General features: G+C 34.2%; 1 protein-coding gene across 1 annotated transcript in view; it reads right to left on the reverse strand.

Moving 5' to 3' along the window:
• Nucleotides 1-23,900, reverse strand: part of lilli (AF4/FMR2 family member lilliputian) — a 203,415-nt gene that overhangs the window by 126,732 nt on the left and 52,783 nt on the right. The window contains exon 2 of the mRNA XM_089711138.1: nt 7,537-7,566. Coding sequence (XP_089567264.1) covers nt 7,537-7,566 — 30 coding nt within the window. The remainder of the gene's footprint in view (nt 1-7,536; nt 7,567-23,900) is intronic.

Here is a 23,900-nt window from a genome sequence, read left to right on the forward strand (position 1 = left end):
GAAGAAACATCTTACGTTACTAACTCACGCACTCTAGAACTTTTTATTCAATGGACTATAAATTAAGTAATAGGAAGAAATAATAAGATAATATCATTTCGCAATATTACCAGACTTCAATACATCGAGGATCATAATATGAAGCCATCGAATTGTATGCTTCATCTTCAACACATCATCTGAGTCCGTCTGAGTCGATTTAAGTGATAGAAGGATAAAATCTTTTCCTTTCTGGGCATATAAGAAGTTTCCATTTTAAGAAAACTTTTGTAACTTAACAGACTTATTGATAGGAAAATACATAAGTAGGTGTATAAAATGAATTGTGCAAATCAACCAAAATCATACCATAGATATCTCAATAATAATAATTATTCATAATTACAATGGATGTTATCTTCAAGATGACAATACGCGCTAAATGCTCATTCCAACCGTATACTAAACTCACAAAAAGTAACATTGAAGCCAACAGAAAAATTTGCTAAACTAGTTTTTATATCATTGCCAATGCATTCAAACAAACGGGTTGCTTATCTTACTATACTCGTTTATTATCGGTGTAAATGCTTTGAAATGTTAACTTCAGTAGTCTTAAGGAATAATTTATGAAACTAGCAGATATCCAATTTTACAAGGCAACTGTTTAAGCCACAAGGAAAGAATTTAAATTTTGCGTAATCGATTTTGTAGATATTTTCTGTACAGATTATATGTTGGATGGTATCTTTAAATCATTAATATTAAAAATATCGTTCAACCGCGTTTAAAGCGAATATCTTAAGGCCTGCCGATTTCCATGATACATTTTAAGATATAGAATCTAAATCCAACTATTCCATCTCTATTTACATTTTTCAGTCACAATTCAAATCATCAATTATTACGCAATTGCCTACATTGCAATTACACTAAGACAAAGCAAACGTACCACCACAGATAATCACACAATCAGACAGATCCACAATTGTTAACAAATAACAATTGTACAACGCTATTCAGATTGCGTATCCAAATATCAACACATCACTCAAAATCGCATCGCTCCCAATATTGCTAAATGCTAATTTTGGATAATACACCTTTGCAGTGTGCACTATTCATTATACGAATCTGCCCGAAAACACCAAGTTTCAATTCATCAATATTAACAATTTACGATTTACACATTAGGATCGAACAGATTTTCAACATATTAATAAGTACAGAGATATGCATTTATTGAAACGAGTTTAGCGCCTATAGTGACAGTAAAACATAGGAAAACCAACAAACATAGGTAGGACTCAAATGTCTTATCATCAAATTGATCTCCTCCTTACATTCCAATTTCACAAAGAAACCAATATTCCTTAATAACACATAACAATAAATCGGAAAAATCATTTCTCAGATTCAATCACATAAAAATATTTACATGTCTATTGTATTCATTATTCGACGAGAATAAATGAAACCTTATTGTGCCATTATCTAAATGTTTAACCACCGTTCATTCAACTTCCAACCCAAGCATGTACCTTCAATACAATTTGTATTTCAATCAAACTTCCAAGAGTCGCTATTTTTAGCGGCAAATCTTCTCACTTGTATCGGCAAATGAAATATTCAATTTAATTCATATAAATCTAATAATATCACGAAACAACGACACGTGATATATTTGTACACGAGGATCCTCCATCGTCTACGCAGGCGACCGACGCGACGTGTTTTTCATTCATACGATTAAATTTAGCGGATAACATTAAACTATTAAGAACTAGTATAGTAAATTAACTACGCATTTATATATTAGGTATAACTATGGCCTCATTCACTAATAGCGACCCGCTCTAGTTGTTTCATTTCGTCTAAAGAAAACATAGGCTAGACAGACATTATGAAGCTCCAATTGATTAAAGGAATTTCAGTTCTTATAAACAATGATTATCTAAGCTATCTTCTACTCAGATTTTTCATTATCCTGCCAACTTACAATATACTAATTTCTAGGAAATAGAGAAATCTTATCAAATAGAGACCACCTCGGCAACAGCACAACAAGCACCAGTGACGTCACATTCGTACGGAATGTCACTTATAGACAGCGCGGGCGTTTAAAGCACCTCATCCCTCAACTGCCCTTCCATTTACCATAAGGGTGCTTCCACCGATAATGTGCGAGGACGTGTTGCGACAAATGTGTTTGTAAATAACCAATCTTATCTTTTCGATTTTTTAACGCTTCGAACATTCTGTCGATTTAGTTTGAAGTTTGAAGCGTTTAAACATTCCTCGCTCCACATACTGTCACATTATTGGTGGAAAGGCACCATTAATAGGGCACACGGCACTTCACAATCACTTAAACAGGCGAGATTCTGTCTCGCGGCCCCTCAGCACAAGATTTATGTGTTTCTGACAAACCATCCGTCGGTGGTATCGTGAAGATAAATCAAAAAGTTAACGTCGCCCGTCGTGGTGGTGTTATGTGTGATAGTAATGATTTTATCAATATATTCTATTTTTTTAATTATGATAACTTCACTTCACAGTCATAATGTGTCTGTAATGTATGTACTTCCATTTGATTTTGGGCTCAATACCGTTCAACAACAAAAAAAGCTCAACAAAATTTTCTAAACTTTTGTACGAAGTACGTCTGATCAATCATCGCAGGTTTATAAACCAAGTTGTCAAGCTTATCTTAAGGAAATGTTAATTATTGCATAATATAATATACCCAACCTATGTACAATGTTTTCATAAATTTACTAGCGGTCCGCCCCGGCTTCGCCCGTGGTACATATTTACGTTTTCTCTACATAAGAACCATCCTCGTACTTCAAGGAATATAATAAAAAAAGAATTATCGAAATCAGTTCAGCCGTTCTCAAGTTATGCGCTTACCAACACATTTTGGGATTCATTTTTATATCATAGATTTCTCTTAATCAACAAAAAACGACTTTAAGTATATATATGTTACGGCTAAAGGTAGGTGAGAACATAAACTTAAGATTAGCCGGCTAAACTTAGGTTTATTTTCGACGAGGTGTTAATGTTAGTTTGTTCTATCTTTAGCCGGCTAAACTTAAGTGTAACCGCAGGCCCGTGGCTAAAAATGTCGGGGTGGGTAGATTTGGTTACTATAATACATGTAAGGAACAGGGCGAGTGTTTTCTGGCACTTCGCCGGCTGCTGCCGCAGCACGCTCGCTGCGCTCGCTCGGCTCGTGCGGGTCTTAAGAGTTCTAACCTAACCTAACCTAGCCACCAGCTTTCTGCCCTGAGTCGGGGTGGGTAGATTTGGTTACTATAATACATGTAAGGAACAGGGCGAGTGTTTTCTGGCACTGTGCGGGCCCCTCAAGCCCTCCACCGGCCCGGCGCTAACCAAATCTACCCACCCCGACATTTTTAGCCACGGGCCTGCGGTTACACTTAAGTTTAGCCGGCTAAAGATAGAACAAACTAACATTAACACCTCGTCGAAAATAAACCTAAGTTTAGCCGGCTAATCTTAAGTTTATGTTCTCACCTACCTTTAGCCGTGACATATATATTATATATTGATTGAACCGTACTATATTTACTATTTTTTTCCGCCCGCGGCTTCGCCCGCGTTTTCAAAGGAAAACCCGCATAGTTCCTGTTCCCGTGGGATTTCCGGGATAAAACCTATCCTATGCGTTAATCCAAGCTACCCTCTATAAGTGTGCTAAATTTAATTGTAATCGGTTCAGTAGTTTTTACGTGAAAGACTAACAAACATCCATACATCCATACTTCCATACATCCATACTTAGAAACTTTCGCCTTTATTAAATTGAAAACAGCCAAAAATACAAAACTAACCTAACCTAATGAACGGGAACACCGCTGACGTTTTAAGTGTCATTGAACAGCTCTACATAAAAACCTGTTTTTAGTGCCAATCTTTCAAAGACCACAAAAACAAACACTGAAAGTGTTACACATTCGGAATTGCCGTTTAACTGAATAAGTTATTAAACTTTGATAAATCTGAACCTCCATACAACCTGGCTGATAATAATTTCATCATACTTGAAAAAAATTGCCACTGTCTGACGGATTTCTATTCAATAGTTGGCCAAAAAGGTAAAGGTAGGTCTCTAGCTTTTTAGGCTCTATACACTGTAAGCATACTTGAGAAATGCAGTTGTTCGAATTAAAACCAAATAGTCTACCACCCGTACGGACCAAACTGAATTCCTTCTCACGGGTCGTACGGTATTGACGCGCGCGCACGTCGCAAAGGTCAAAAGCTATTTGTCTCTTTCCCCATTCGGCTTAATGAACGTGAACGAACGAGAGGAGCGTATGCAAATGAATGTCCACATAAAAAATAAAACGAATAGCCAACTTACTGTGGCGACTCGCCGTGATTGATTAGATGCACCTTTTTTTGTTGGAGACCTTTAAGCCTCCGTCGAATAAAGTGCGAATAGAGCGAACTGTGAATATATTTTTATGAATAACACGAGTAGTGTGGTCTTTTTCACACTGCATGATTATTCAAAGTCGAATGAGAGCATAAGGCAATTTAAACTTTTGCAACAAAACAGTGATTATGTTTAACAAAACCCCATGATCTGAGTATAATTAAGAAGATTATACATTTAAACATGTACAGATATGTATATTTAAACTGTTTTTTTAATAATTCCCATAAAAGTAGATAGAGTTAGCTGCAACTTGGGTCACAACAATCTCCCATGAATCTTAACGATACAAAAGTACAAAACTCTGAGCAGATTTTTTTAATGTTTAAATCAAATTCAATGCACATTTCACGTTGAACAACAATCGTTCCGTGGCCGTCAACGTTGCGACACAGCCGTCAGAACAATAGCTACTCTCACTGAAAACTGGAAACTAATAAATAGCTCGTAATCGTAAACAGTGGATGTCCGCTCGTAAATTTCAATACTAAACGCGACACGTTGAGATAATACAAGATTATTATTTATTATGTTTGGCAACAAAGTTCGCGGGTTGCGCGTTATTGCTTATTAAAACTGACGAGCGGCTGTAACTCTTTTTCGCTATAAACGGTATGTATTGTATTGAAGTGTCCGACTTGGAGATATGTAATTAATCATGTTGTTATTATCTCTGACTGTATTTAATGACGTCATACAAATATATCAAGAGATTCATGTGATCTATCACATCAAAAATTATGCGGCAATATTCATCACAATTCGTCAACCTTTGTATTTAGACCCGATTGATTCAAAACATAATACAACATAATGCAGAAAGGACGTACTATGAAGTCACTTTTGTGTGGGAGCAAGAACATTTACGGCTAACTAACTTCAAGACTAAAGTACAATAATTATATGCGATCAAAACGCGAGATCACAATAAAATGCAAGTGAATCACACGACCGTATTTAACGTGAAAAACATTGAGGTTAAGAGCGAAATAAAATAATGGAGAGATGTATAAATTAGTTTACATGACCACTGTTTACGTTCGCAGTTCACGGCCGCACGACGCCGCGGTTGATTACCATACGACCGTCTCGCTCTGACATATGGTAAAAATCGATAATGCGTATCATTGTCCCTTTCGCACATTGATTTACAGTCTAGGAGTTTAACAGCGCTACTTGTGCGTGTACCGCGTAGTCCATTTATAGAGGAGACTATAAAATAATTACGCTAACCTTCCATTTAATTACGTTTAAGTAAACATCACATTAATTGTCCAGACCGAATGTGCCATTACGTATGGAATCGAGATAATGCAATATAGATAGATAGACTTACGTTTGTTGTGTTTGTTCGACAAATATCAACAAATCGTAATACAGTTTTTCTCTATATATTATGCATCATAAAAAATCATATAAAATGGAAAATAAAAAGCTACAACAACATTACTTCATTAGACCCATCATAATTAATAATCTCGTAAACAGACACATAAACTCATAGACCTATAATCGGTTCGCGCATATTCATGCGTACCTAATTAAAAAGCAAAAAAAAAAACTGGATAGAAAATGATAAACTTTCACGTAATTGATGGTAGCTGTGCGAATGTATAGTAACTAATTATGCAGAGTGCAACACAGTCGGTTGTGTTGGCGGTGCACACGCGCGCTAGGTGACCACACTGTGTGCAGCCAAAGGGATAATTATTAATATCTTATTAAATTATTAAATTACCCAGAAAATTTTAAAATAAGTACGAAATAATTTAAAGTAATTTAAAGTAATATGAATAATTATTTATGATTACCGCTCTCCAAATTAAACAATTACGAGAAACTCGTCAATCCTACAAAATTACGTCGAGTATGTGCACCTCAAGCAATCAAATAATCATACAACTTATATACAGGTAGGTACACATGACTACATGAAAGAAGGTTGCTTAAACTTTGTAATTCGATTAATCAGTTTCTTTGGAAAATGATTAATCGCGTTGCATCATCATCACCATTGCATCTTAGTGCATATTTATCTTTTCGATAAATTGGAACTTGACACACATATTTCTCTTCATTTTAGAATCAAGTAAATCATTATACTTAGCACTAAATGGCATTCTATTTTTCCTACAGATTTACTCCTTCTATAATAGTAATCATCTAAAACAACAGTCCCACAAAATCCGTCAATCATGGTCACCCAGCGTCGTCTAATGTTATGTATGTACGAGTGTGCTCCACCAGTGAAGAACAAAGGGCTTGAAACATGCGGCAGAAATTAACGTTTCTTTTGTACACCTATGATAAAACTATAAAGCATTTGTAATGAGTCGCTAAGCTTTATTATGACATCGTGCGCGTCTTGTGGCAACATTTTCATCATACATTTAAACGGTTGGAAGGAAATTTCGCAGAAGTTTAAACTTTTAATGCATTATTTTATATTAAATATACGATAAAATTCAGTTATATCGAGTTATTTTACCGATTTAGTTACTATTCTAGATAAAACTAAAAACATCCCAAGCATTAAACATATAACATCGACTACAGTTACGTACCTACTAATTCGTTTTTCTAACCATCGTCTCAAAAACATTTCCACATAGAAAAGCGACAAGAAACAAACGCCCAAGTCTAAACATTTATCTATTAAAAGGGACAGTACCGATAAACAATTTAGGTTGTCTGAATAATTTACTAACCAAAGACTTAGGTCTGATGGAGCATTATATACGATAGTATAAAAGGGTTTCTAGAGAATCTAATTCAAACTACATTTGTTGTTATAAATTGATTTAATATATAACTAACTTTCAAGGGTTATCAAACTTAACAAATTAAGTAAAACTGTCTTCTTGAATGTCTCTATATCTATGAAAAAAACGCACCATAATCCTTATCGTACTTTTGAAGTACCTATTATGCATAAATAGGGCAATTAACATACAGCGTGAAGCAAATTTGTTTTATATTATTATTAATTAATGATGTAAACCATGTTATGTTTTGTTTCTATAGCTATGTGACATGATCAATGACAAACCCCCCTTTAAAAAAAATACAAAAATAAAGAGTTTACTCACCGACTCGACTCCAGCATCATTTTGTGTGGCCTGTAATGTAAAACACTACGTTAAAACTACGCAAATAAAAACACAACAGGTAAAGAAGTACAGAGTTTTTAGTGAAGCAAGATATGTGTGAGACGTCGCATGAAAAGCTTTTAGATGTGAAAGTGAAGGCATGATATTTTATTATCCGCTAATGCTACAACTATGTCGTGTTTATTACAAATTCGTATTTTTTGTCCGAAAAATGTTTAACAAAGAAACTCGGTATGTATCTTCGATTCATTAGTACGTACATATTATTAAAGACTTATAACTAAAATTACTAATAGGAGTATAGCTACTTAAAATCTTGTGAAATACGAGCACTAATCACGAATTTGTACATCTACAACAATTATAAACTTTATTAGTATGTAACAGTGTGTATATATGCATTGGGTACATAATTCATATATAAGGCTGCGTACACATAAAGCGGCTGAAAATTTTACGTAATCTTTTAAAAATGCTATAAAAACGCTTTCGTTAACAATTACATTATTCCATCTATGCTGTTTGCTGTTATAAACTCGAAGGTCTGTCCATCTGTATGCTTATTCAAGCGTAAAATAAACACGAAATGCATTTTGATGCTCTTTTTGTTTAAAAAAAATAACATGAGCGCAATATTTCCTACCACAATATTAATTTTTTGCCATTTAATGGAGGTTGGACTATACCTGCTACTGCACTGCATATATTTCATACATATATTAAACTTAGAATTGATGTATTTAAATTTCGTAACCTTAGCATAATGGTAGAGCGAACCTATAAGATTTCAATTTAAATCATTTAGGGACGATCAAATCAAGAAACAAAAGAAAACGGTCCTTGCACACACTCCATCATTCTTTCCTGTACATTTCTATCAATAAAGTTTTTTTTAATTTTAATTTCTTATCATCAAATAAAACACGCAAGTAATAACGCGTAAACACCTATTTAAGCCTAGGGCATCACACGTGGTACAGGTCTATAGGACATCTCGGATCCACACCGTGTTATTACGCGTAGCTTCAGGGCACAACACTCAACCGTTCGGATACCGCGAAACAATTATTGAAATCATTCCAATTTCGATGCAACTCCTTTATATTATTCTGATGAATCGATAGTTTTAAACTGTGCAATTTAATGCAAACTAATGATTTATCCAGAACGCAGTTTTTCAAAATATTAAATAACCGCTTGCCATGTCGAGTTCGGGGATTATCTCACCAAGGAATATAGTAACTTTCTATTGTAGGTAGTAGTTTTCGCATTTGTCAACAATACACAAACTACGATATGATAATTAGAAACAATCAAATACGTCCTCTTCATAAAAATTGTAATGCAAAAAAATCATTTCGTTCAATATTGTTAACACGATTAATTTATCCTACAGAACTAGTCTGAGTTCAGATTAGGTAAATCGATCTATTAAATCAATTTAGCATTCAATCTTTACAAACATATTCAAGTACTCACTCAAAATGTTGTTATTCATAAGGACATAGAACGGTAAACACAACAAACGTAGGTTACAAACATTATATAATACGGTCCACTTTCACTATCGCTACATTACTCTAATAATACACAAATAGTAGCTAAATACCATAACGCCACTTTTATAGCGGCATTATTATGAAAGCTCAAGCCTTCATAAAATAGACTAGCTTCACTCGTACAGTTTTGCTCGCGTTAAATTGTTTTTGGTACAAATAAAACACCGGATATTGAGGGGTGTAAGAGAGTATTTGTGAGACCTTGTAGTAATAAAGATTTCAATCTAGAGTCATTTTAATCTAGCTCTATTACTCCTACATTAAAAAGTTTATTGCGATTGTTGATTGAGTTGCGATGTTTATTTTCCATACAATTGTTTTTTAATAGCATATATGATGGAAATTTTAACTTATTAGTAATACTTATTAGTTATAAACTCATTTAATATACTACATCGAGAATTAAATTACATCGAGAGAATCACGCATCAACCAAGAACTAAAGAACTGCACATTCAAAATTCTTCTTAAAACATAGCTACTCAAACATTTGTCCTGTAATTTACAGGTCGTTGTAACTTGATTATGCTCGTTAAGTACAGCTTGTAATAGCATAACCAACAATAATCGTCTCCATACAGCGACTATCAATGAACTTCCAGTTAACAACTGTCTGCAGTTCCACCGCAGCTCTGACGGGCCGCGGTCGAGTGACCGGACTATCTGTCAGATTAACAGATTCTGTTATCTGCCTGTCGTCAACACTGACAAGCAACTCCCAAATTGTTTGACTCGTTTATTGTCCTGTGACGGTCTTCTCTAAAAAAATATTTTATGGGAAATGAACAATTGCAACATTTGACGTTGTTTAGTTACATAGAATAGCAAAAAACAGTAAGGGTAATAACTATTAAAAAAAGGTGCTGTAATAAAGACAATGGTGTACCTGTCTATGATATTTATAACCTTTCGAAAAAACGAAGATAGTGTTACTATGTACTACGTATGAAAAACGGTTGAAAAATAAACATTAACTGTACATACTTATCACCGAATAGTGTTGTGAGCGCGCGAGCGAACCTAATCTTATTCTGAACAATGATAAGCCTTCCTATTTTTGATATAACATTATGTAATGTCATAGATAAATGAAAAAAAATTCTGTATCTATTTTATACATATGTAATTATGGGTTTATAAATTTATTGACTAATAGACGAAACAAGTCAAATTTAAATTTCAAAAATATCGCATCACATTGCACCGTATTTGCCACTTAACGTTATTTGCAATTTCGTCTGCAACACAGTGAGACAGATTTAACGAATATCTAATAGCATCTCAAAGTCACAAGTACACTTAAAAGGAAGCGTTTCAATCAACTTTTTATTAAGTATAAAAAGTCGATCTTCTTTAATTGCAAGGAAAATGATACGTTTGACGTGACTTCAATTAAATACCTCGTTAAAAGAAAATCCTCGATTGGCTGCCCCTGCCAACACCACTGTATTAGTTGCAGTTTCAATTATATCATACGTTTAATTATTTTAATCGAAAAGTACGTTTATGCCATTGATAATAATAAACAGTTTCGTGAAACACGTTACACGATTGACTTCACGCATTAGTTCGATCGAGATTAGATACGCTTGGGGTTTTATAAGCGCACACAAGGAATAGATAGTGGTTTAAAATTAATTAATCCTTTAAGACTTAAGCCTCAGATTAATATTGCTCGATATAATTAACGTGTAGAAACGATGCGATGTGGAGAAATGAAACCTAACAACGTTCATACAATAGGTTCTACATACTGTCAGTAGTATGGGTTTGAACTTTTGAAATAACATTATTACACATAATATTGCACAACTCCTGCAACAATGTAAAAACGCATCACGTAATATTTTAAAGTTACCTAGATTTACCAAAATTTCTTAATAAAATCAATACTGAGACCTCAAACATTGAAATACTTGCATAAAATAAGGCTTATTAATTATTATAATATTTTAATCGCTAAAGTTAAACAAAAAAAATGATAACAATTTCACCTAAAAATAGTATATCTATAAAGAAATTGTATTTGTACATAAAAAATAAAAATAGACATATCAATCCTACATACTACATCCAATAAAATTGACAACTATTTATTTATACATATTAACGATATCGAAATCGTTAATAAGCGCACCAAAGAAAATTGATAGTGATTGTGCACTATCGTGAGTGTTAAGTTGATAGCGTTGATAAGAGATATCAGCTGATAACGTGATGCCGCGGGCCTTGATACGGTGCCAATGACCTAGCCGACCTTGATGTGTTGCTAATTCATTGGTCCTTGAGTAAAGGATTTGCGGCAGTATGGGGGTGCGGAACGCGCAGTGGATAGGGTGTTGAAAACTAAAGACATTATTATGTTTTTATGAATTTCTATTTATACTATAATATTATCATCATCGATGATTAGTTTATAACATTAATTTATACGATACTAGCGGTCCGCCCCGGCTTCGCCCGTGGTACATATGAAAAATAGATGTTGGCCGATTCTCAGACTTACCCGATATGCACAGAAAATTTCATGAGAATCGGTCCACCCGTTTCGGAGGAGTATGCAGACTAACATTGTGACACGAGAATTTTATATATAAGAAGAAAGATATTAAATTGTAATGCAACGACTTAAAGACTGATCAGTCTTTAGATGAGATCAGCAAACGATCAACAAATCCAACCTCACATCTACCGAATCAAGATTCAATAAAAGCGCATACAGACGCTTACAATTATCTTCAAACATTCACGATATTGATAACACGAGGATTGAACAAGCTGTTAGGCGCGTTGTAAACAACTCATTATAAATTCGAAGAAAAGATGTAAGTACCTACACTAATTCTTTACAATTTCTTAAAAAACATTTACGAATCGTGTACAACCACCCCAACAAACACGACGCTACGACTAGTTCACACGATACCTTATAACGCGTAGTACACACGATATACGCACCTATTTATTCTGTGCCATAAGCATGTATGTGTTAACAAGTCATAAGGCTGTTAACACATGAACCGAAAGTTTCCCATAAGCACGTTCATTGTGACATGAACTACAAGGACGTTGGTAACGAGCCCCGCACCGCACGATCGCTTCAAGAACGATAAGATAACGCTTATCTACTAACGTATCGTTTCCACGCGAGACCTTTAATTGAGAATAAATCACGCACTTTCTATGTGAATGTGACTATTGAAAATTAAACTCAATACAAACGAGAAGAAGAACTAACTCAAAGAGATTGTTAAAAACGAAAGAGCATCTGGCCTCCAAGGCTCCAACCATGTTCACTTATTAGTTTGAAATAATATCATAATCTGACAAAACCAAACGATTCGAAAGTCATTCTCAAAGTAAGACAAGATGACTTTTTACTTTTATTTAAAGTGTTATTTTATTTAATTATTCTAAGACCACCCTTCACGTTCAGTAGATAATCGATTAACTATTGGAAATGATGATCAAAATGTATCCAGTGGAAAGACATGCTCGAACAGACCAAATAAAAAACTCTATAGAAACGCCGCTTTTTCTCAAGCTTAATAAATCACATAAGTATTAATTCCTTGTAACTAAACAATACGCACATAATACGTGTCCGGTAACATTCAACATCGGAGCAGGTAAATTTGCAATAGCACGAATATTTTTCGGTGCTTCGTACAAAAAACTTTAAGGCCAGCAATTGGCCATTTAAAACCAAATTTACAAGTGAAATAAAGTTTAATTTTAATCGACGACACGTCAAATTCATTTTGTATTACGTTTTGAACTCTATTCGTGATCGACATAAATATCAAATTACTGTAGCGTCCCGACGGGACTACGATCGTCGGGTACTACTAAGGTTGGCGTGTAAAAAATACCTGAATGGTAAATTAAAGGAAACAAAAGATAGGTTTTTATGTTAATCCTTCGAATATCAATAGTTTCCCGGTAGAGATTAAATATTGAACGAGAAATATACCGCTCGGAGCGATTTGCATTCGACTATAAATAGAGATGAGGTTTAGACAACCGTTTGTTATGTTCACAATAAAATAGGTGATAATATCGCGAATTGTGTATAAGCAATAAGCATATAATGTCAAACGTTTATCAATTTACAACGTTGATAAATTGTTTGATATCTAAGCATCTCGATTCTCGAGTTATTCGCGCCCTTCAAGATAATATGTTACTTATTTATAGATTATTGTTACAAAATGGATTTTAGTTATGAAATAAGGACGTTACGTAAAAGTTATCAAACTGTAGCGAATTATTAAAAGGTCAAAAATATTACATTTGATTTTAGATAATAAATGACTAACTAGGTGACTAGGTTCTCTTTAATTATGAAAAAAGTGCAGCATCGACAGAGTATATAATTATATTCTATGGCATCGGTCCATTTCTCTAACCACTTCCATCTCCCCTTGTCCATAATGGATAATTTGGATTTACCAAAACCTAAAACAAGCAATAAATAACCGTTCACACAGAACATAACATCGATATTGACACGGGATCGAAGTAATTTCGGAACACAAAACGTCGGCAAAGTGCGTTAGGCGCGGGACATATACAAGCGGCGCGGCGCGCATCGGGCGCACCGCGGGCGCGCCAGCCGGCGCGCCTCGGGCGCGCTGCCGGCGCGCCTCGGGCGCGCTGCCGGCGCGCATCGGGCGCGCTGTTGGCGTCCGAAAATGATATTTATATAGAGTGGTTAAATGCATTTTCTTCATGCATAATTTAGTAAAATTATGTTTTTTGTGCTAAAAGAGATTTGAAAGTAACGTTAATTTGAAAGTAACGATTTTGTTTTGATAATTCCTTGTAAGTAAATAGCGAGGATAACCCCACGATTGCAAATATATCTTTGTTGGAAATGTTGGAATTTACTTGGAAAATTTTATAGTACTTTTAAAGTAATTTTAAAGTAGTACTGGTGTAATGATGGAAGAAAAGAAGGTTAAAATAACACAAAATTTATATTGTACTAGCGGTCCGCCCCGGCTTCGCCCGTGGTACATATTTCGCAATAAAAGGTAGCCTATGTTCTTTCTCAGGGTCTAAAGATTATCTGTGCCAAATTTCATCAAAATCGGTCCAGTACCTAGTTTATGCGTGAAAACCATACATACATACATACATACATACAAACCTTTCCTCTTTATAATATTAGTATAGATAAAATATGGTTTTCAAACACAGGTTTACATTTAAACCATATAAATCTTATCATTAAAATCTCAGTTCAAAAGTATTTACAGTACTGATCATTCCACAATATTATTACAATTACAAATAAATAAAAAACACAATCAAAATCAGGATTATCTTTATTTCTGACATTGTAAATACATGGGAACTTTCATTATGCTCTTCTTCATTTTCACTTTCCCTACTGCCATCACCTGTGTAAATCATTTCATCGATTAATTCATTTCACCTTTAAAAACAAAACGAAGAAGGGTATGTAATAGCAGCTCTATATAATTCCACACAGAGAGAACACATTTTTGACTGACAGGCTACCGTCTCCTACCACCCGATTTGTTTTTGATTGTGTATGACCGTGAATTGACCTCTATTTGGATGCGATGGGGGAAGCGCGCCTGCGGTACGCCTGCGGTACGCCCGCGGCGCAACCGTGGCGTGCCGCCTCGTCGCCTTTCCAAAATTCTTTCATACAAAATGTATAAGAAGGACGTGGTGCAAAACAGATTCAAGAGGTGCGCTTATGGCACGCCCGCGCCCGCGCCGCTTGTGTTTGACCCGCGCCTTATAATTTCCGCCTGATGAATTGATCCAATGTCTATATTTAGAGGGCAATAATAAAAATTCCATTGGAATTTACGAGAACTCTAAGTTATCCCTATCACGAAATGAACGTGATGATTCGTAAAGTAATTTATGGTACATATAATTTAATTAAGCCTTATTGTAGGACCTAAGATGCACAAATGAATATCAATGTAAAAACTTCCGACCTATTTATACTAACGACAGCGTTTTTTGCTGACGTGTTTCTTTGTTCATCTACTCGACAAGATGATGCTACATTTATCCTATAATCCAATAAAATTGCAATCGATTCGGTTATACATACCTATATTTCTATAACTATACCTACGCAAAGTGTACATAACTATGTGTTCACATATTTACAATACATACAAGAGCTTGAGATATGTTTTTCAAGTTAATGCAGACAATATGTTATTTATAACTACCTACTGTAATTATTAACTGGCATCACATATACCTATTACCTATGTCTCAAATCAATAAGGCCACCTTTCTAAAATCAGTGTCATAAAAAAGATTTACACGAACCTCGAGTCACAAGTAAACATTTTAAAGCAGAGCCAAAACCACAGTAAGAGACAAATAACCTCATAAAAACAAACGCATTTATACTTTGCACCTGGCACCGACTATTTGCGGAAAATATTGATGATCAATAAATGCTGTTTTATTGCGTACACCGTAAATGCAAAGCTATAATATTATATATTATAAATGAAAGCAAGTTAGATTTCCTAAGTCCTTATATTTATTATTCATTTCACACATATTTTATTTGATTAACTCGTTATTAAGTTACGAGATATCTAGCAATTATCACACTATCATCTAAAGACGGATAACACTATAACGGAAAAGAAAACAAAAAATACAAATAAACCATTTCAGAAGAACATCTAGCGTGTTTATTTTATTGAGTACAAGATTTAGACGCAACTTCACCCATTAATAGCATAATATTTACGGCATGTTGATTGTTGACCCTAAAATGATTTATGAAGCGAATTTAGTTAATGTCAACAAAGCCTGAACGTTAATAACTTTTGGAGACTAATTAGTATTAGACGGAGACTTAACAAAAACAACCATATTTCGTCAACATCAAAAGATATTTTGGTGGAAAATTTTCCACTTTCGTTAATAACCAAATACTAAATGGTTCTTGTTGCTTTGTCACCTTTATTCCACGTATATTAATGGGAATAGTTTGATCTAATATCTAATATTCTAATATTATTCTAATATTCTAATATATATTATAAAGGCGAAAGTTTGTAAGGATGTATGGATGAATGGATGTATGGATGTTTGTTACTCTTTCACGTAAAAACTACTGAACCGATTACAATGAAATTTAGCACACATATAGAGGGTAACTTAGATTAACACATAGGATAGTTTTTATCCCGGAAATCCCACGGGAACGGGAACTATGCGGGTTTTCCTTTGCAAACGCGGGCGAAGCCGCGGGCGGAAATCTAGTAACGAATAAATTACAATAATACTGGGAATAGTTTGACTACGAATAAATTATAATAATAAAACTATTTACTTGTGACTGCTCTACACATCGACATAGTTGTTAGAAAACTTTAATTCCTCTTTGAAGGATGTCCATAAAAAATCAACTTACAGTACAGCCTACTGATTATAAAATGTAGGTACTATTTTATTTTCCTACATTATTCAAATTTTCAGTTACGTCTTTGAAACACGTGTGCAGGTTATTATACTTTTGAACTTATGTTACAGAGCTTTAACGATTCTTACAAGGAATGATATGATAATAAAATTGTTATATTACATGTATCTCATTCCTAGAACCGTAATCCGTGCTTCTATTTGTAGTACTTATTTTCTTTTCCGTCTTTATTCTCATAGTCCGAATCGAACCGAAGAATTTCTTACAAAATGTGAAGAACTATAGGAAATGCTCTATTTCAATTTCATTCAGTAGCTTATCCGACTAAATATTACGCCACTACATTGCCTAACTATTAACTGTTATTACCCAAACTTCTCAAGCTTCACTAGCAATGTTAACGAATTTAAGATACAACTAGAGCGAGCGAGTAAATATGAATACACCAACACATAAACAACTTAATCCCTCCCGAAAAGCATTAAACCGCAACCGTCGTGCATTAAATAAAAGTGCGCTCGCAAAAACAAATAAAATAAACAAGGAGGCGAAACACTTAAGTTCTTTGAAGGGTTTTTATAAAAACAGTGCGGAATGTCGTCGAGGACGGCCGAGATACATCAGCTCATTAGCAAGGCAGGCGAAATGCAGCCCCCACCGCTGAGATCCATCCTCCACGCGCATTCAAAGCGCTCAACTATTTTAGACAATTATTATTCACGTAACCCCGTTTTAAGGACCCCGAGAGTCCCGCCTTTCATACTTAATTAGGGCTTAATTTTTTTATTTGACTTTCCTTCTGAAGATTTATGAAGTGTAAGAGACGGAGTGGTTTGATGATGCGTTCTCTAATTTAACACATTTCTTTTTTCTTTTATAATTGGCATAAAAAGTTATATTTTACATTTTTATATTATTAATAAATTACCTAATTGTAATAAACAATTAAATACTATTAGACTCGAAAATTATTCTACTGGATGTGGATATAGACGCTAATAGACTAATGTAGTTAGTTGCTAGTTAGCTTTTTGTTCCTTGTTACTTTCCCATCAGTATGTGCTATACGAATGCACACAAACCCGCAATACTATCTACAAATACATAACGTGACTAAATGTTTATCTGTGACCACTATATTCGACTCTTCAAGACGTAATCAAGTAGTCACTATCGTCTTTTTCCAAGCATTCAATCATTCCGAACCTCCCAACTTCTTGCTACGTTATCTGCACCCACTACTTACATTAATCTCCCTTACCATTCTAGTCTGTTGGCTAAGGCCTCTTCAAAGGCCTTCAATCTCCAAACTCCATGCACCGCGTCTCGCAGAAGCGCTCTCACCAACTTTGCTAATTTCATATCCGTCTAGTGATCATCACCGTCGATTAGCATCTTCACTATGAATTTAATTGCTTTGATGTTTACGCAGCGCTTGCTCCGTGATAGCGATATCATATTTATACGTGACTTTTGTAGAATATTTGTAGGCGTATGTTTTTATTTAAACACGATCCATGTATTAGAATATTCAAGTACCTACATATTTAGACGATCTCCTCCTTGGTACGGTGGTTTGTTATTTTATTTGAAGTAAACTTACCTATTACTTAGTGTAAATTGATTTAAATGATTATCTCATGACTCTTATCAGTCCTAAGATACGGTACTAAGATTGTCGAGTACGTCATGCAATACACCGATCTTTATTTTGAATAATTATTCTTCATTGTTTATTCCCAAACCTAACACTATATTACGCGACCACTACAAACTGGACCAATCAACACATTACCACCGTACCGATCGCACTCAAAGCCGGCATAGACCAAAACAATTTGATTGGCAGTCTGGTCGACAAAAACAAATGACAATTGTGTACGTACCTACACTTACAGTTAACCAAAGTCATCGGAGCCGTGACCTCGGGCAGGAAACGCGCAAGGTCACGTCGAGAAGGTGAGTACGCTTAACAACGGCTATCTAATTAATATTCGCATAATTTCCAATTCAATACGGCCACAAAACATGAATAAAAATGCGTCGCATTGTATTCGTGTCCGCCCGCGTCTCGTGATTCTGATTCAATCAAATGCTACGATCGAGTGTTTGTTATTTTCACTCTGAATTAGATGTCGATTTTATTTTAACCTTCTTACTATAAATGTTAGTGGATTTCATTGAAGTCTAGTTATATTTGGATTCATTAATTAGAGATAGACTTGGAAATATGTCGACCGAAATTTTATACATTTCAGGGTATTCAGGGATTCATTCTTTTAAATAAGATACCTATTACATTTAATGGGGCTGATTGTTGACCTTATTATAATCCAGTCCAGAATCGATAGCACACATTTATATTAACTTTGTTATTTTATACCTGTAAAATGGCACCACATGAGACTCGCTCACACCGCAGGCGGAAGCAACATTACCTCAGAAATCAACAACATTTAATTAACTTAAATCCATTTCCATCGGTCACTAAACACAAATGTATTATTACGAATAAATCCACCAGCCACCAATAAGCCCCACATTAGATAGTGAGCAAATAAAACAACAGAATCGCCACGACCCTTTTAACATATTTAGTTGAAACTGAGATCTTAATGGCTCCGTCGATTTGTTTGTACGAATCGACTTATTTAAACACTAACGATATTTTCGTGCCAAAAATAAATCAACGCAATCTTGTCTTTGGAAGCGAATGAATATACAAATTGTGCTTATTATTCGTTGTGATAATGTAAATCTTAAATGTTCAAAGTTGCATTCGTTAACTCGTCAGCTAATCTTTGCATTTTTTGTGTCTTTTATGCATGTTAAATAAGTAATTATAAAAAACCAAGCATGAATAAACGAAATGAATCCTTGTTCATTAATACTTTAATTCTACCTTTAGTATTTATTCCCTGCAACGTTTGTAGTTATATATTATTGTTCAGATTATTTAAATGTCAATACATTTCCGACGCATTATCCTCCTCAAGTTTATTTAAATCTCTTCATATGAACAATACATGTTTGTTTCGTTTCATCGGAATTAATATATATAATTAATTTGAACTGAATATATGTACCTAGTTGTTTTTATTTTGTTTGTGCCAAATTACCGATCTTGATAATTCTTTAACTAGATGAAAGCTATATACTTCTTGAATGTCTTGTTAATAAACTATACATGTAAATAAATAACACTGTAAATAAATTGTGTTTCTAATCCACATTCATACCATAAACCTTTCAACATTTTATATTTTTCAATTACATTGTAACTCAACAACCCACACTAAATCTGAAAGATTACAAACATACAATCACATAGATATCGATAAATAAACAAAAGCTTAGGTCAGTACCGATTAAGGTAGGTTAGTAATGTTTATTATTATTTAATTATTATGTATCATGACCTACTTGACTTGCATTTGTGCAATTACATAAACAAAAAGCAATTGAGCCGAATAGCAGTAAGCAGTTTAAATTTCGCTTACCAAACATTCGTTTGAATGTCAATATTGTTTATTTAGTATTTGAATAGAAATGTTTGTGGTGACTCTTACTTCGTAAAGAGAAGGGTAAATTTAAATGTTACAAACTTGGACGACTAATTTCTATACCTAGTATTAAAACTGCTAATATAACATTTTCATAAAATATTATCAAAAACTAAAAATGTGCAACAGGTCTGGTGATTAATCTTATTTCTAATTTCATGTACATATACCTACCTATTTACGTCGGCAATTGTGAATCAAATCTTACACATTTCAAAACCCAGTTTACTATTTAAATATAAGTATAGTTACATCTATCTAAAGATGCTTTTCCTTAATACATCTAAGCTTCTGACCGCAATCGCTAACCAAACTATACAAAGTCCTTCAAAAGGGACCCACGAAACTTATTCCGAGTCAATCCCATCAAGTACCCAATCTCCATAATAATTACTTTGTTTTAATTATTATCTTAATTCAAACTCAATATATTGTATTCATTTAATTAGAAAAAAAGAAAGATAGTTTCGATAAATTTTAAACACGAGAGTATTGCGAAAACAACAAAATAATGCAATACATATTCATATTATCGTGTAGCAAAAACGTACCGTGTTTTGTATGGCTTTTAGCGGAGTTTTTCAATTTCTAGGAACTCGGAAAGTTTCATGATGCGCGTAAAAAGAATTATTGTATCTATTTACTACTGGTATAATAAAGAAACAAATATGATTTATATTATATGATACTTTGTTCTGAATTGAAATAATATTTGTTTTATCCATTTATCGAGAAAGTCTGTGTAGTAAAAAATATATTTATTTTGAAAGCAGATGTAGGTACTTGCGTGGGTTTAGTCTATATATCTAATGATTTCATATTGTTTACAACTTACTGAGAAACATCGACATCTACAATCCACATTCGTCAAATTCCACAAAAAAAAGGTAAAGGTCAATACTCAATACTAATTCCACCTCCCTACAATCTACAAGTACGTAACAGTTGAACAATAACTCCACTGCGGTTCACTAGGAACACCAATCAAACTGTAAATTTCTATATTTTTTGTTTGTTCCCATTGTTACCTCGATACACGACTTTAATTCGCTTTACACGTGTTATGTATGATTGTTCTGATATTCAGATATGCTGATGGACTTTACAAGCTCATGGCTTAGTTTGATGGAACATCGTGCCTTTGAATAAATTAGTGTTTTTAGTTTTTAGGTACCGAATCATTGAACTTAGCAAATTATTCGCATTGTTTGTATTTGATTAAAAACCAAATAGGTATGTATTATATGTATATAGGTACCACATATAAATATCGATATAACTCTTTTAAAACTCCGTTCCGGTGTCACATATTACTAAATAGTTCACCGGCGTTGCTATAATTATGATAATAAATCATAATGAAACGATAATTTAATATAAATAAAAATCAACATTAAATATCCTTAGAAACGATATTTTCTTTAGATACAAAGTCCACGTCAATTATCAATATAATATGTAGATGTTAATATTCAATAATCATCAAATCTTATAAATAAACATACCAAAAAAACATACATATTGAAACATTAAACACCTGGCCGATATATCGGGTGTCAAAGTACGAGCCATGTTTTGACCGGCAACGGCGCGCGAGTAGCTCGGAGTAGGCAGGAGGTAACGCCCAAGCCGCTCTAGACGTTTATTTTTCCGGTGCGCGCGCGCAGACATGCCTACCTACTATTGAGACTATAGACTAATAAATCATCTCTGTTTATATGGTTGTTTATAAACATTTGATTATGAACATTTACCTAATAGCTAGAGAATGTATGCATTCAATTTAGAGGAACTACATTAGTACCTATACCTGACGGAAAGCTTGAAATAATGCGTCATCAAATGTGTAAATTTTATTACTAAACAAAAACATTCACTAATTAAAGGTAAAAGCACATCAAACGAAACGAAATTGTTTCACGAGTTCGCTTATAGTCCACAGTCCACATTATAGAGCCGGGCTTGTATTTCCCCTTCAATTAAGATAACCTATAAAACTCGATGACACGGCGCAACATCGCAGTAGGTCAACTTGCTGCTATCTCGATCGTCTCGCTAGACGCAGCTTTAATTACGAATAACTTTTCATTCGCAACAAATAATGGCAAGGGAAGGAAATTGTTGACATTCTAAAATAATATACCAAGTAACACGGAATATTCATTGATTCATTCATTCAAGAATACCAGAGTCCAGAACAAAGGAAAGTAAAATTTCCAATCGCTTGCGCCGTTGTAAAAAAGCAACGCCAAAATAAATCATCAGACGTCAGACGCAATTTATACCCACATAAACTTAAAAAGTGAGATCATAGTCTATCATTAAATGCGAAAGTCGTGATATAAAAATAATCACATTTCCACTTCCACTGCAGTTGTTTTATACAACAATTTTCATACCTTGTTACAATTCAAAACCCAGACACCTTGCCTTTAATCTAACGGACAAACGAACACTTGTGTATACAAATAAATTTCACTTTCACGAACCGGCAAAAATTCACCGCTCGAATGGTCCAAATTAATAACCTTGTCACTAATGTCGAGTGGATACCGAATTATTTCGTCTGTGACGAGCGTTTGTCTCTGTCACACGGTACACGTTGAAGCGGGATAGAGACGTTGCACAAATGCATAGCGGATTCATCAGCAGATGTAGATAAATCACGCCCCGCAACATTCACGTTAAGCCTCCTTATAAACGAGCGTGAATCCCAAATGTTGAGCTGAAACGTAGTACATTTCGGAATAATATAAACGTCGACGTGTGTGGTTGCGAACAAGAAACGCAATGTATACCAAAATCATCAGTCTCGTTATAAGAACTGTCCGAAAATAGTCACCTTGTACAATCGCTACATAATGAGCGATATTGCTTACAGATTGGATGAAATATTGTTATTTTTCTCTGCCAATTCTTAATGGCTTTATGCATATTCATAAATCTGGCTGTCGGAGATTAATAGATAAGATACGTAATAGGAGATGATTTTAAATTTTAATAGAGAAACAATATTGCTCTAATTTAAAAGATGTCTTTTGGAGTGGAAAGCTTTAGTAGAATGTCGTAATTACGAGTGAAAATGAGTGTTAAATTAAGTAAGTATTAAGAATATATTTTTTGCATAACGTGTGGCTATAATGTCTTAGTTAAGAAATATTACGAAAACTGATTTATTTCATACTAATTCAAAAAAAATAAAAATTTGCTGACCATAAATTTATTGACATGAACACCTATGACCATTACTTTACAAAAATACAAAGCGAGAGATCATAATAAATAATAATATAAAGTAGGTAGATTATCGAAATTCCAAGTAGGTACAGTCACAAAGAGAAGCGACTTTAAAAAATATAATAAGCCATAATTTTTTAACTAGCTGCTTAATTCTTTCTCTTTCAAGACGCTGACTCATATCACCTCATATTATGCCCAGAACATTTTCTACGCGACTTTACCACGAGTCATACACAAACCCAAGTACAGTCACGCTGAAAAGCCGAAACGCGCACAATAATTATAAGTGGCGTATCAATCAACAAATTGTCCCCTATTAAATATCGCATCGCTTTTGTATCGGTATCGGTAAAGCCGCACTTGGCCGCGCGCCAGCGGCGTTTACATCAATCTTCGATACACCAGCCTGTTTTATCACAGGGCTACATATTCGTGATTCAGGCGCTACTGAAACTGGGTTATGTTTACGTGGAACTTATACTTTTTTACGATACAGCTATACTACAGTTCGGTGCATTTCTTTTTCTTTAAAAATTTTGG

The sequence above is a fragment of the Colias philodice genome, chromosome 26 (assembly GCF_061535455.1).
Source record: "Colias philodice isolate Cphi_HAF_F1 chromosome 26, ilColPhil1 Martin Lab GWU primary, whole genome shotgun sequence".
NCBI classification, from domain to species: domain Eukaryota; kingdom Metazoa; phylum Arthropoda; class Insecta; order Lepidoptera; family Pieridae; genus Colias; species Colias philodice.